This window comes from Hyperolius riggenbachi, chromosome 3 (genome assembly GCF_040937935.1).
Source record: "Hyperolius riggenbachi isolate aHypRig1 chromosome 3, aHypRig1.pri, whole genome shotgun sequence".
NCBI lineage: Eukaryota > Metazoa > Chordata > Amphibia > Anura > Hyperoliidae > Hyperolius > Hyperolius riggenbachi.
In genome coordinates, this window is record NC_090648.1 from 300,876,708 (window position 1) to 300,890,888 (window position 14,181).

Here is a 14,181-nt window from a genome sequence, read left to right on the forward strand (position 1 = left end):
CCTGTTTTAGCACCCCCAGGGTTTATATTACAGCCTTAGAGGTCCATGGGGTATCAAGGACAGGATGTCTAATGGGGACATAGAAAGCTGTGACAAACAAAAATGTTTCCTCACTAACCAAAGTTCAATTATTTTTTTCCTTTAGTCAGGATTTAAGGCCTGAGTAAAAGTTTCACAGTTTTATAAAGCTTCACAGATAGGGAACTGTTCATTTTAGCATATGGCAGAATAATTATCATTATTTAGTGTTTCTATGGCACCTACATATTCTGCAGAGCTGTGCAGAGTGTTTAGTCTTGTCACTTCATTGACCCTCAAGGGGCTCACAATCTAATCCCCACCATTGCCATATGGCCATCATAGTATAGGGCCAATTTTAGGGGGAGGACAGCCAACTTATCTGTATGTTTTTGGGAAACGGATGTGAAAATAAGTGTCAATGATAGAGGAAGCTCAATATAAGCTCTAAGCATGGTTTGCTGTTTATTGCATAGGTTGTATAGGATCTTACTTAACTCTAACTCTATTCTATCCTGATATATATATATATATATATATATATATATATATATATATATATATATATATATATATACTTATCAATTGGTATATAAGACATGTAAGGAAATATTCCCTCTGAGGGACAGTTAGTGACATGATTATGCACTCTATAAACCACTGGAGGAAGATATCAGTGCTGTATAAAATGCGTAATAATAGCAATAATAATAACAACAACTTACATACATGTTAAGAGTATATTTCATTAGAAAGAAGTGGCCACCCTTCTCTGGGAATTAGACTTTGCGGCTCTGCATTTGTATTGAACATTTTGTGAGAACCAGTTTATATTTATAGCTCATGAAAGGCAATACTGCCATAACGAGCCAGCAGCTGCCTTAAATCTTCACAGCAGAGGGTCAAATGAAATCTATAGCTAAGAATATTATCCTGCTTGAATTAGGAAGATCAGACTACTGAAGCAGAACAGCAGAGGGCGCCACTGCAACCACATATACAAGTCCTGTTGATATAATGGAACCTACTATAGGACTGCTGCAGTGTAAGTGAAACATGTAGCTTTTGTGTATATATGTTGTTTGTTTTCTTAAATGACAATTGTGAAAAGATTCCATGTTTTTCTGTTTCCTTTATCTAAGACAGCAGCAGCTCTGCTCTGTATGTAAACAAGGTAGCACTTCTGAGGTGCCGATGGTTTTCGCCCACTTGAGAGAATCTGTGACATTTCACTGATCTTATAGCATCATAGAAGCTACCTTGAGAGGTGACAATTGGCAGCATTTCAGTTACTGAGAAGTGCTGTTTAATTGTGCGAGCTTACTGACTGACACTGCCTGTGCGATTAAAAATAAACATAAGAGCAGAACTGCTTTTTTATACTAAGCGCATAAAAGACAATTCGCATAAACATATTTCACTTATAGAGTGCCTGTGCTACAACAGGCCTATATTTTATGTGTTTTTTAGTAGCCTAGGGCAAAGCCTGCACAACCATTTTGCTTGGCTTGAGACCTTTGTTTCCCACAGTGTCTAAAATGTGTCATTCAATTTTATTTGGTGGCAACCTATCAACGGCAGTTAGCCATGTTAAAGAGGAACTCCACTGAAAATAATGTAATAAAAAAAGTGCTTCATTTTTACCATAATTATGTATAAATGATTTAGTCAGTGTTTGCTCATTGTAAAATCTTTCCTCTCCCAGATTCACATTCTGACATGTATTACATGGTGACATTGTTACTGTGGGCATGTTATGTAGCTGTTCTGGCTGTTAGACAGCTCTAAACAGCCATTTCCTGTCTGTGAACATTGTTACATTGTGGCAGTTTGCCAGGAGTACCGCGGTATTCAGAGCCTCTAGTGGGAGTGGTTTCAGCACAAAATCAGTCACACAGCGCCCCCTGATGGTCTGTTTGTGAAAATCATTCTATTTCTCATGTAAAAGGGGGTATCAGCTACTGATTGGGATAAAGTTCAATTCTTGGTTGGAGTTTCTCTTTAAGTCCTGTTATTTTTCAGCCACTTGCATCAATGAATAGGATATCTCACTATCACACAAATGCCCCCTAGACCAGTGTCGGGTAGACAGATGACCTCCCAGCATATAAATGGTATATGCCTATTACAGGAATATCTGCATGTCATTGCTATCTGCCTGTTATTGATAATTTTTGCATGCTCTTAATACTTGTATGTGATTTCTAATATTTGCATGTCATTGGCATTATCTGGATGTTCCTGGAATCTGCCATTTATTGTTAATATCTGCAATGTCATTGTTAATATCTGCATGCCTCTAGAATTTGCCTTTAATTGATAATATTTTAAAAAAATTAAAAAAGTTTCAAATGTAATGAAGATACATGCAGTGGGTTACAGACTTAAGGGGGCTTATGCAATGGACTGCACATTATTTTGCTCAAACAAAGGGAATACAGATAAAAAAATGAAAAGGATAATATTGAAAAGGTTGCACATGGAAGGGGGCTGGTAAAATGCAAAAAAAGTGATTACGAGCAAGGGATCAATGCAGCAGCTGGTACTTTCAAGACTTTCCTTTTGGCAAAAATGGAACCTGTTTCTTTTTATTATGATTAATTTAAAATATAATGGACATAACTGTTCCTGAACAGGGGCATTAAAGGGGCACTATGGCGAAAAAATGTACAATTTAAAATATGTGCAAACATATACAAATAAGAAGTATGTTTTTTTCCAGAGTAAAATGAGCTAGAAATTACTTTTCTCCTATGTTGCTGTCACTTACAGTAGGCAGTAGAAATCTGACAGAAGGTTTTGGACTAGTCCATCTCTTCATGGGGGATTCTCAGGAATTTATTTATTTTCAAAAGCACTTAGTAAATGGCAGTTGCGCTGTCCAACTGCCAAAAAACTGTGTAGAGAGCAGGGAAGCTGGCCAGCATCATTGTTTAAATCCTTTTTAGGGAATATCTTTATAAAGAATAAAAGCCTTGCTGAGAATCCCCTATGAAGAGATGGACTAGTCCAAAACCTGTCGCTTCTGACAGATTTCTACTACCTACAGTAAGTGACAGCAACATAGGAGAAAAGTAATTTATGGCTCATTTTACTCTGGAAAAAAGTTCTTCTTATTTGTCTATTTTTGCACATATTCAAAATTTTACATTTTTTTTGCCATAGTGCCCCTTTAAGTTAGTTCCTGGCTTTAGGAAGCACTAAATGAACATAGTTTGCCATAGTACTTAGTTAGCAGCACATTTTTAGTTTTTTTTACAGCATAGATCAAATATTTACCCCCCCCCCCCCTCAAGAAAAAAAACAAAAAAACAAGCAAAACAAAAACAGAAGAAAACAAATAAAATAACCCTTTGGAATACTTACTGGGAACAAAACAATTGGAACTGTCAATGTGACGGCCACAAGCACGGCTACGCGGACACAGAGCAGAAGGGTATCAAATTTATACACTTTAGTGTAAGTGTGAAGTAATTCATCTTGAACTTCCCCTGCAGGGTAAAGAAGATTTATGATAACAAAGTTAATGAATGGAGACAAATTCCAAATTAGGACATAGTTATTATTCAGACACAATATGCAGAATTTAGTACTTTTCTGTACTTCTGTTTGCAGGCAGCATGTGTGGTTTACCATTGCAGTATTGAATATACCATTATAGAGTAAATTATGTTGGTGGTGGTGGTATTAGCTTGGAGACATTCCACATTGTGGCCCGGCAGTAAATTCCCAGACTGGCTCAGTTGCACTCCACTGCGCATGTGCAGTCCTGGCCACCCATGTCTCCCAATTGCGCTCCCATGGCTGGGAGTGTTCTGTGCATGTGCAGTTCACTAAGACTGCAACTGCGCTTGCACAAAATTCTCCTGAGTGGCACGTGCGCCTGAGACCGTACATGCGCAGTGGAGCGCAACTGGGCTGGATTGTGGACTCCACTGCGGCGGAATGAAGGGGATCGGAAGGATGACAATTGAGCAGATGGACTGCAGAGAGCTGGAGGAAGCCACTGGTAAGTATAAATCTAAACAATTAGTTTATCTCAGATTTAAGTCTGCAAACCATACAAAATAGTAGATAAACCAGGCATGCCAATAGGTAAGATTAGTTAATCAATCTCTTCATGATAGTTAGTTAGTAATGTGTCACTCACATTAAATGCCTGTTATGAAAATGTGTATCGACCTATTAAACTAAGTCTGTCTCTTGGCTTACCAAACCTATCCATCTAGCCTGGCCATTGCATAATTTCTTCTTCTTCCTCCCAGGCTCCCAACACTTTCCCCCAATGTTTATAAAGACCATCAAAAGTACATCATGTCTCTATTAAAAATAACCATTATTATTTGAATTGTGCATATACATTTTTATCTATGCACTGCCATGCCAGTGAAAATAAAGCATGGGAGAAAAAGCAAAACATTCCTTACATAATGATCATGTAAGGCCTGTTTGGTGGCATACATTTTAGTTCATCCATGCAGTGTCGGAAAGACTAGCCACAAGCTTTCTCATTGTTCTGCTGGGGTGTGGAGTGTGTGGTCTCTGGATGAACTCTGGCGCACTGTGTTGCTGAGATCAGCAAATGCCTCATCTTCTGACGAAGTTTGATGTAACAGGGAAAAATGAACTGTGGAAAATGGTCATGTTTTACCCACTAAGCAAAAGATCTTTAACCTACATAAGGAATGAACTCTGGCCCGAATACAGTTTACACAACAGCACCACTACTTTGGGCCTTTCACTAAACCTCATTCATCTGGAGTATAATACTGATAAATTCAAACCCTCCAAAGCTTCAGAAAGTGAAGAGTAATATTGTTATAGAGCATGGGTCCCCAAATGTTTTGGGTCGAGGGCCAGGTCAACATATTTCAGTCTGCTGGGGGGCCGGAGTATACATAAAATGATGTCTTTGCGGGCCAGACAGTGAAGCATACCCAGGTGACAACCTGAAGTCCAATTGGACAGCAGTGTCACCTGATGTGGAATTTAATTGGAAACTAGCAAAATTATCGCTTTCTGCATGTGGATGGGTGGTGCCAGCACTGCTATTCTATATGTGGACCACCAATATTTAAAGATGTAGCTGACCGCATCTGTAAGTAATACATTTTGTGTGGGAGGCCGGTAAAAAAGCCTCAGGTGGCCGCATTTGGCCCGCGGGCCTTAGTTTGAGGACTACTGTTATAGAGCAAGCAATCCGATTTTTGTTATATTAATTATTAATATAGCTCTGTCATTTTGTTGCAGCATTTTGCTTAGTGCTACAGAAAAGTTGTGTCATTATCTGTCCCTCAGAGGCAGGGCCGGTTCAAGTGGGGCAAAGGTAACCTTAGTGCTCTAATTAAAGGAATTCTTTTGCATACTCTCCATCACATCCTATGCATGGAAAGCATCTTTTAGATGGAGGTCAGTAATGGAGGCTTCCTTTATTTAATGATAGGTATATTTTAAGGAATCAGGCAAAACCGACACTGGAAATATGGCTGCAGCTGGCGCCGCCATAAGCCGTGAATTATGTGAATTACGGCTATAGCAATGCTCAGTCAGTAATTTGAGTGCCTTCAGAAGACGGAGCTCAAGTTACAATTAAAACAGCGTCAGCCACCAGCAGTAGCTGAAAGCTGAATTGCATGTTATCCCAGAGTCCACGGACCACGGTGGCCTACAGGGGGAATAGTATTTGATGCCACCGGGACTTGTGCAGGAGCAGGGTGAGACATATCTCGGCTTTACCCTGCGCCCAAATTTCCAGGCGCCTTAATTATATATATGCTATTTTAGCTCCTCTTGCTCAGTGATATTTACTGTATGTTTACTTGACATGAATAAGGATAGTTTAGGTGAAAACCATTATTACAGTATGCTTTTTTTTATCTTGTAGCAGGAATCCACGCAAACACATGAAAAAAACATACACACATAAAAAACAACAGTTCTGCTCACCATAAAATGTAAGATAACCAAAAAGTGCTGCAAAGAGATACATCACTAACATCGCTGTTATGGAAATATTAGAAACATTTTGCATCTTTCTTCGAGATCGACTAGATAAAACATAGAAAAAACATATTGGTTTATAACGCACTGCAAATAATTTGTTCTACATAGGTAAATAATGAAAACAGATTTAAATTGTCTTCATATGTATAAAGGAATTTATGTTTTTGTATATTTTTGTGTACATCAAAACTTTTCACAGGCAATACTAAATATTGAATGATAATTCAATAATATGGGTGATAGGCTAGTGCTAAGGATGATCTAAAGGGCTGAGGTTATTGCAGTGCTAGGCATTTGGCTAAGGCTATCATGGTCACTATTTTATTTATATATAGAGGCACTGTAACAACATATAATAGAATGCAGTAGATTATTCAGGATACCCACTGTAATGGTAATTATCCTGGTTTCCACATTGGAAAAACACTTCCTATATCTCTATATTGCTGTAATTTGAATAAAGTCCTGCCCTCCCAGTGATGCTTAGCCTAGGCTGATTAGCTATGTGGAACTCTCCCCCCCCCCCCAAGCTTTCTGGGAGACCAGGTACATTTTATACGGGCTTTGGAACTCTCAGTAATGAAAACATTCTGCATATATCACCTGACAGGATTAAAGGGGAACTGAAGAGAGAGGTATATGGAGGCTGTCCTGTTTATTTCCTTTTAATCAATACCAGTTGCCTGGCAGCCCTGCTGGTCTATTTCTCTGCAGTAGTATCTGATTAAAACCAGAAACAAGCATGCAGCTAGTCTTGTCAGATCAGACTTATAAGTCTGAACCACTGAAACACCTGATCTGCTGCATGCTTGTTCAGGGGCTATGGCTAATAGTATTAGAGGCAGAGGATCAGCAGGGCTGCCAGGCAACTGGTATTGCCTAAAAGGAAATAAACATGACAGCCTCCATATACCTCTCTCTTCAGTTCCCCTTTAAGGGAGTTGCTAACTGTGATACATTTCAGAATGTACATGAGAGTGAGGAGATATTTTACAATGGGTAAACGCTGATTAAATAAATTACAAATGAATATTGTAAAAAAAAAAGGCAGCAATTTTATTCATGACATTATTTTCACTACAGTTCCCCTTTCAAGGTTGTATTAGTTGGAGGTGAGGCGTTAGGGTGGATCTGGATCAGATTAGGTTAGCATCATGATAGGTTGGAAGTTAGGACCAGAGTTGTAACAACTTTTAGGATACGGAGGTTAGTTTTCAACTCCAGTATCCTGTGCACAATTTACCAGGTGCATAGACACCAACACAACATACAGTACCTACTCTCCCTAAATATCTAAAAATATACCTAAAATCTTAAACGATTTTGACAAGGATGGATAAACAGGCTTAGAGACAAATACAGATAACAGTAGTAATAAGAGAAAGTCAGTAAGAAGCATTGGTGAATGAATGACATGGTGGACAAGAAAGGCACAGAACCTTGTGGAGTTGAGACCCCTTTGAGAATTGTTTTACCTCTCTCTGAGAACAGTTTCAGGCCATCCCTTCACAAGCATTTCCATGATGTTTTGTGACTACTTATTCTAACTAACTGGCAATGTGTATAAGAAATTAGTCACAAAATATAAGAAGAATTTGATCAGTCACCATATACAGTATGTGCAAATATAGTCATCACATCTGTGCAAATGTTATATCCCTAATAACAAATTATAGTCATCATGTACTTCTGCCCTTCACTCCAGAGATGTAGAGTGGTACAGTGAGGCTTAGAATAGAGCAGACCCAACTGCTCATTGCTGTCGGCATTTTTCCTTTTTTAGGCCTGGAACCCACTAGAGTGCTTTTTTGACCGTTTGGGAAGCGCTTTAAATCGCTAGTGATTTCCCTAAACGCTTAGCCAATGTAGATTAATGTAATAACAAATTCCACAGTAGCAATTGCAATTAGCAAAATTGCAATTGTAGAACATGCAGCATTTTGGGATCGTTTGCGTTTCAATGTAAAGTATTGAAGTGCTGGCAAATCGCTACACATAGTGATTTGTGTGTGATTTTAAATTACTGCACAGTGTAAAAAAAAATAAAAATGAAATTGAAAGGACCAATCAGAATTAAAATCGCTTATCGCAAATCGCTGGCAAAAAGCTTACACTTTTTAAACTCACTACCAAAATTGCCAGAAAACGCTCATGAAATTGCTTACAAAACACTAATTAAAAACGCTAGTGATTTGCTATTTGTAGTGGGTTCCTGGCCTTAGTGAGTGATCACTTCCTGTGGGGCATCTTCTCTGCTTTTCATGTGACTGTCGCGTGAGCAGTGCTTTAGGGCCCTTTTCCACTAGCAATCGCAATCACAAATCACAAACGCCAGCGATTGCGATTGCATTTTTTATTCTGTTATGCGATTGCGATTTGCAATGATTTTAATTAGCATTGCATTATCATTGTAAAAATCGCTCCAGAAAGCGATTGCGATTTGCGATTTCTAAATCGAATCACTGTAGTGGAAAATACTTCTTGTGATTTCTATGATAAAGTAACAACCCTAGCGATTTAAAAATCACTAGCGATTTGCGATTTTGCGATTCAGCAATCGCAATCACTCTAGTGGAAAAGGGCCCTTAGATACAATAGAGCTGGTACCAACAAGCAGGTACTTATGCTTCATTCTAAAACCCTGTCTTGTGCCTCTTTCCATTAAAAAGAGGCAGGAATACATGTCACATGATTATGCCTAAAATGATTTTGGGCATTATGGCTACAGGCTTGATAGGGTGCATTATTTGCTGCACGTGGATTAGTGGGACATGACATGACAGCTATGTTTATTATATGGGGGAATGTGAGAAGTCTGCACTTATATGAGTTACATGTTAGCTGCACTTGCGGTGACATGATGGATTTACATATGAACAGTAAATGGAGCATATATAATGACTGCACATGTAATGGCATTGATTACCCTTGTACACTAAAATCAGTTTCTTTCAGTGTAAGTTTTTCTTTATTCTTCTTCGCATTAAGCAAATGCAGCTTAGCATGTAGCATCTCTTGAGTGCTAAAGTTGTAGGCTGAGTTATGCCTGGTACACACCATGTAATCTCCCATCAGATTAACGGATAATCATTTCCAACAGGTCCAAATTTGTGCAGAAGTGAAAAAGATCAAAATCTGATCGACCTGTTGGAAACTAGCGATTTGACCCATCAATCTGATGGGAGATTGCATGGTGTGTACCAAGCATTAAGGTCCATACACACGCCTGACTGCAGGCAACGACGGGTCCGTCGTCACCTCCCGCTGGGCGGGTTTTCAGCAGACAGTGCGGTGTGTGTACAGTCTGTCGGTGGACTGATAAGGCTGTATCTGAGCAATCCGCTGGGCGGATCGCTCAGAAACAGCCGTATCAGTCTGCAGACAGACTGTACACACGCCGGACTGTCGCTGTAACGCCCACCCAGCGGGAGGTGACAACGGACCCGTCCTTGCCTGCAGTCAGGCGTGTGTACGGGCCTTAAGGCTCCAAGTATTCTGATCCTATAGACAGAGATGTAAATCTAGAAACAGAAGCAAATAGGATCCGGTCTGCACACCATTTTCAAAATGCAGTGTTTCTGTTTTATTGCATTGTCAGAACAGACTTGACAATTGTTTCGGGGCCATAAGAGGTCCCCTTCTTCAGAAAAGTGCAAACATACATGTTTGCACATACATCGTATGTTTGCACATACATCATATGTTTGCACTTTTCTGAAGAAGGGGACCTCTTATGGCCCCAAAACAATTGTCAAGTCTGTGCTAACAATGCAATAAAACAGAAACACTGCATTTTGAAACTGGTGTGCGGACCTGATCCTATTTGCTTCTGCTGACTAAGTGGTGATGTGGGTTAACACCCAGGTCTAGCACCCAACCAACGGGTATGGTGTGTCACATCGAAATCCGAATGGACACACATCTGGAAAGTACTATATACACATTTTTATGGAAAATGACCGATGCATGTTTGAGTTCTGTATACAGAGGAGTTGTTTTTACCTTTTAAGCTCACTGTAGATTGGCAACACCTCCGGATGGGCCACAAAAGCAAAAGCCAAAATAGGAACAGCATATGCTGTCTAAAAAAAAATATATAATATAACTCAATGTTTACTATGATAAAAAAACAATCATTTTTACAATATAAGGCATAACAATACAGCTATGCAGCTAGCAATCATACAGTGGTACATTTAGGTTTGTGGTTTAACATGACATCAGTACATAAATGTAGATCTGCATAATAAAAAATGCTGTCAATTATAGTATCCCTACAGCCCTTTAAAATAATCAAAAAGCCTAAAGCTTTTTCAATTAAATTAATTTTCAAATGCTTCAGTGTGGCATTCTTTACTTGCATGTCAGTTCAAGGGCTTAAATAAATGCTTATGTATTGCAAATATATGAATTTGAGAGTTAATCCATAGCAACCAATTCAATTCAACTGACATTTTATTACAGTTATTAAATTGAGCAAAACGGACTGCTTCTTGTCTGCTGCTGTGCAATAGACATGCAAAAATGAGCAGCTGCAATGAATTAATGCTTTCTGTGCTAATATGCAAGGAAAGCCCCCTACAGACACCTGCAAACATTAGGCTTGTCACAGCAGAAACAATTGCTGTAGTTTGTTGTCTGCACAGCCCCCCCCCCCCTCTTCTGTACACAACATAATATGGACACATAACAGTTGGAAGCCTTCAAGCTCTCTAAAGGAGAAGTACTGAATCTCATATTTTTATTTTCAGTTTAAGATCCTGATTTTTTTAAGACTGAACTCTACACAGCAGCCATTACAGTCTGATGTAAAATCAGCTTCAGGCTCCCTGCACACTGCATGCAATTCCGATTCCGATTTTTAATCGTTTTTTTATATCCGATTCCGGTTTTTAAGCGTTACTGCATTCTGTGTTTTTTCCTCCGTTTTTCTGTTGATTGTATTCAGGGAAAGTTGGAATTGCAAATCTGAATCGGAATCACAAAATGGATTTGCGGTGTGCAGCGAGCCTCATACTGCTGCAGAAACAAAACAAAACTAAACAAAAAAACAGAAGATCCTTTTTAACTTTTCAGAACTAAAACCTTATCAGCATTGTTGCCTCAGCCAGATAAAAGAGTTTTGCCTCCTATTTATTTTTCGGGACATCAAGCTAAATGTTTTCTGTTTGACTGCTTTATTTGCAGAGATTACAGAACTAGGTATGGAACACTTGCTGTACAGGGAAATGGAAAAGGACTTCAGAAAAAGACAATATGTACCCTTGTTTATATCATCATGTCACATGTCAGTTCAGGTGCTCTATAATTTACTTTACAGGGCTGAAGTCTAAAGCTCAACACACACCATACAATCTTGGTTGTACAGATTTACCAAATCTATGTAGTATAAGGGCCAACAGATTGAAAATACCTAGTATGATTGATTGGATAAGCTCTTATACTACATGCAAGTGGTAAGATTGAACAACCTAGATTGTATGGTGTGTGTTGAGCCTTACATTCTTACCTGGGAGTTGAATACAAAATATTTGGGCTTGCATTTGTCATCGGTGTGAGCTTCATACTCCACTCCACTGCTATGACTGCTTTCCTTGGGTTCGTTGAGTCCTGTTGTCTCTCCTTGATTGTAATCAATCATGAAGTTCATGCCAGCATCCATGGTGTAATTTTGGATCATAAGGGGTTGCAGATGATAGCTACTGTTGCTTGTCAGATTTCCAGCATGATGATCCAGCAAAGGTAAAGGACATGGTATCTGAGTTTTCTTATAAATTACCTGGAATAAAAGTTAATTGAAGCACAATCTTATTACTGCTTTAAAACAAGGAAGGGGCTATACAATTATGCAAAATACTTTCATGATTGATTTCAGCTCTATTTTAAAATGGAAGCATGTCATCCTTGTTTTCTGTTTAAGTTCTTGTTCATTCTCCTGGATTTTTCATTGTTAGACAAAAAATAGCTCACACAATTTTGATATTTGATCCCCCTTGCTACAGAGAAATTGGATGTGGAAGTCAGTCACATGGGCCTTTATTCATCATTGTCTTTGCGATAACTTTTCCAGTTCGTTAAATTACCGAATTCGATGTTTATCGATTTCTAGTTGTATTCATCAAGGTTTTTCTGAATTCGGTGTGACTTCGATAAAATATCGATAACAATGCGGTAACCATTGGGTAACATGTCAAGATTTCCATTTTACAGTGGTAATTTACCACAAGGCCATAAAATTCCCGTGGAATTGTGGGTAAAAAGGCAGTCCTTTGAATACCAAATAGCAACATTCCGAATAGGGCTTAACACCTGGACCAGGATTCTGGAAGTGGCTTGGGACAATGCCACAATTTCGCCAGCTACAGCTTGATAGGAGCTTTTTCTGAAAAAATGTAGTGCAGCTAGCAATATAATTAACCCTGGCACTGCCTGTGTTCTCTTACAAGATGAGTCAAGAGAAATGCTGATGTCCTAGTATAGCAAATAAATCCATTCTCTTTCAAATTTATATGGTTCTAGACCTTATTCTTGCCATTCTGCGCCTTTAAATCACTCCCAGCTGATACATAACCACTTCAAAGGGCTCCATCTTTTCTGTCAGCAATGATCTGACAGGAATAACGACAGAGCAGTGAAGGAGATAACTAATCCTAAATGTAACGCTAAACCACGCCCACTTTTATTTTCATGAATTGCACTTTCTTCCGTTTTATCGCATCATTACCGAATGATTACCGAATGCTCGCTAACAGCTGTAGAATCCTGAAATCAACTTATCGAGTTCGGTATTTTACCGAACTGTCTGTAATTGATTCGATAAGTCTTGATGAATCGAGGCCATGATCCAGAGGCCTGTGCATAAAGAATAGAGCTGCCAGCAGAGTGTCAGTTTCTTTCTCTGCACAGAACCATCACCTGACCAAGCCAACCTCCTCCCTCAGCTCCCTTTGTTGGAGAAAGGTTAGCTCTGTGCTCTCAGGAATGGGCTGGCTGGCGCCTCTATTAGCACCTCCCTGATAACTTACAGTTGGTGGTAATGATGGGATAGTGACAGAATTAACACAGTTCATAGACTGCTGTTTAGTCCACTCATGCAGTAGTTGAAAACAGGATAGGAGGTCAGCATTCCAAACCCAGATAGTCAAGTAATGAATAATAATGCAAAAATGGTTTAGTTGCAAAACTTTGTGCATTGCAAATTATTATATCCATGCCATCTTCATCCTCTAATGAAAAAATCCAGTTGTCCTGTGCTGGTGCTCTGTCTCTAATATTTGAAGTCACTGGCCCAGACTGAGCATGCAGATCAGTAAAGCTTCCCTGCTGGTCAGTGAAGCCACCCATCACATGGTTGGACCAATAGAAAGATTTCAAAGATTGAAGGGGAGGAACTTCCTGGCAACATTACAAATTTGCATGTTATTCTCCAGGACATATCTCTGGAACAAAAAATATTTTTGCCACGCAGTTTTCAGTGAAAGTAACCTCTGATCTTACACTTTATCATATAATCAGTTTGTACTGGTCACATTCAGTTTCATTTTTGTTTTGCACTGTTGAAACATAGAGTAATGATACCACCCTTATTCAATTCACTTTTCCTCCTAAATTTTCTCCTAGGTGATATTTTCACATCTTACCAAATAAATGCCTTTTTTTAAAACAGAAGATGAAAAAATGATCTCTTAGGAGAAAATTTAGGAAAAAAAGTGAATTGAATAAGGGTCATGCATGCAGGCTCCACAACACTGTGATCTTGCATTATACTTTACACATTTGCCAAAAAGTAAATTATCTTAATATAAAGTATTACTTACCACACTGACAAAGAACACCATACACGTGAGAGAGAACCCACTGGTGTATCCAAGGTAACCTGATTAATTGATAAGACAAAGAATGAATACTTTAAACATATACTGCACTTTACTCAGCAAATAATGACCGATAGGGATGGTCAATAAGATGCAAATAATTCTGAGATTATGCAAGATTTTGCAAATTTTGGATGCAAATGTATGCAGCCCGTGAAAGCGGAATTTGATTGCTCAATTTCAAGCTGCATAAATTTGCACAATCCTACATCAACTCAGAATTATTTGCATCTCATTGACCATCCCTAATGACCAATCACAGTTGCTAGTTGCTGAGAAACAGGTC

The 14,181-nt window shown here is 38.8% G+C and overlaps 1 protein-coding gene across 2 annotated transcripts in view; it reads right to left on the reverse strand.

Annotated features, from left to right (window-relative positions):
- The window catches only part of SLC38A4 (solute carrier family 38 member 4), a 134,738-nt gene that overhangs the window by 18,935 nt on the left and 101,622 nt on the right, over positions 1-14,181 (reverse strand). For both annotated transcript variants that reach the window (XM_068276596.1, XM_068276595.1), the window contains exons 9-13: positions 13,839-13,897; positions 11,531-11,800; positions 10,024-10,103; positions 5,965-6,065; positions 3,385-3,509 (exon numbers count right to left, since the gene is read on the reverse strand). In XM_068276596.1, coding sequence (XP_068132697.1) covers positions 3,385-3,509; positions 5,965-6,065; positions 10,024-10,103; positions 11,531-11,800; positions 13,839-13,897 — 635 coding nt within the window. The remainder of the gene's footprint in view (positions 1-3,384; positions 3,510-5,964; positions 6,066-10,023; positions 10,104-11,530; positions 11,801-13,838; positions 13,898-14,181) is intronic.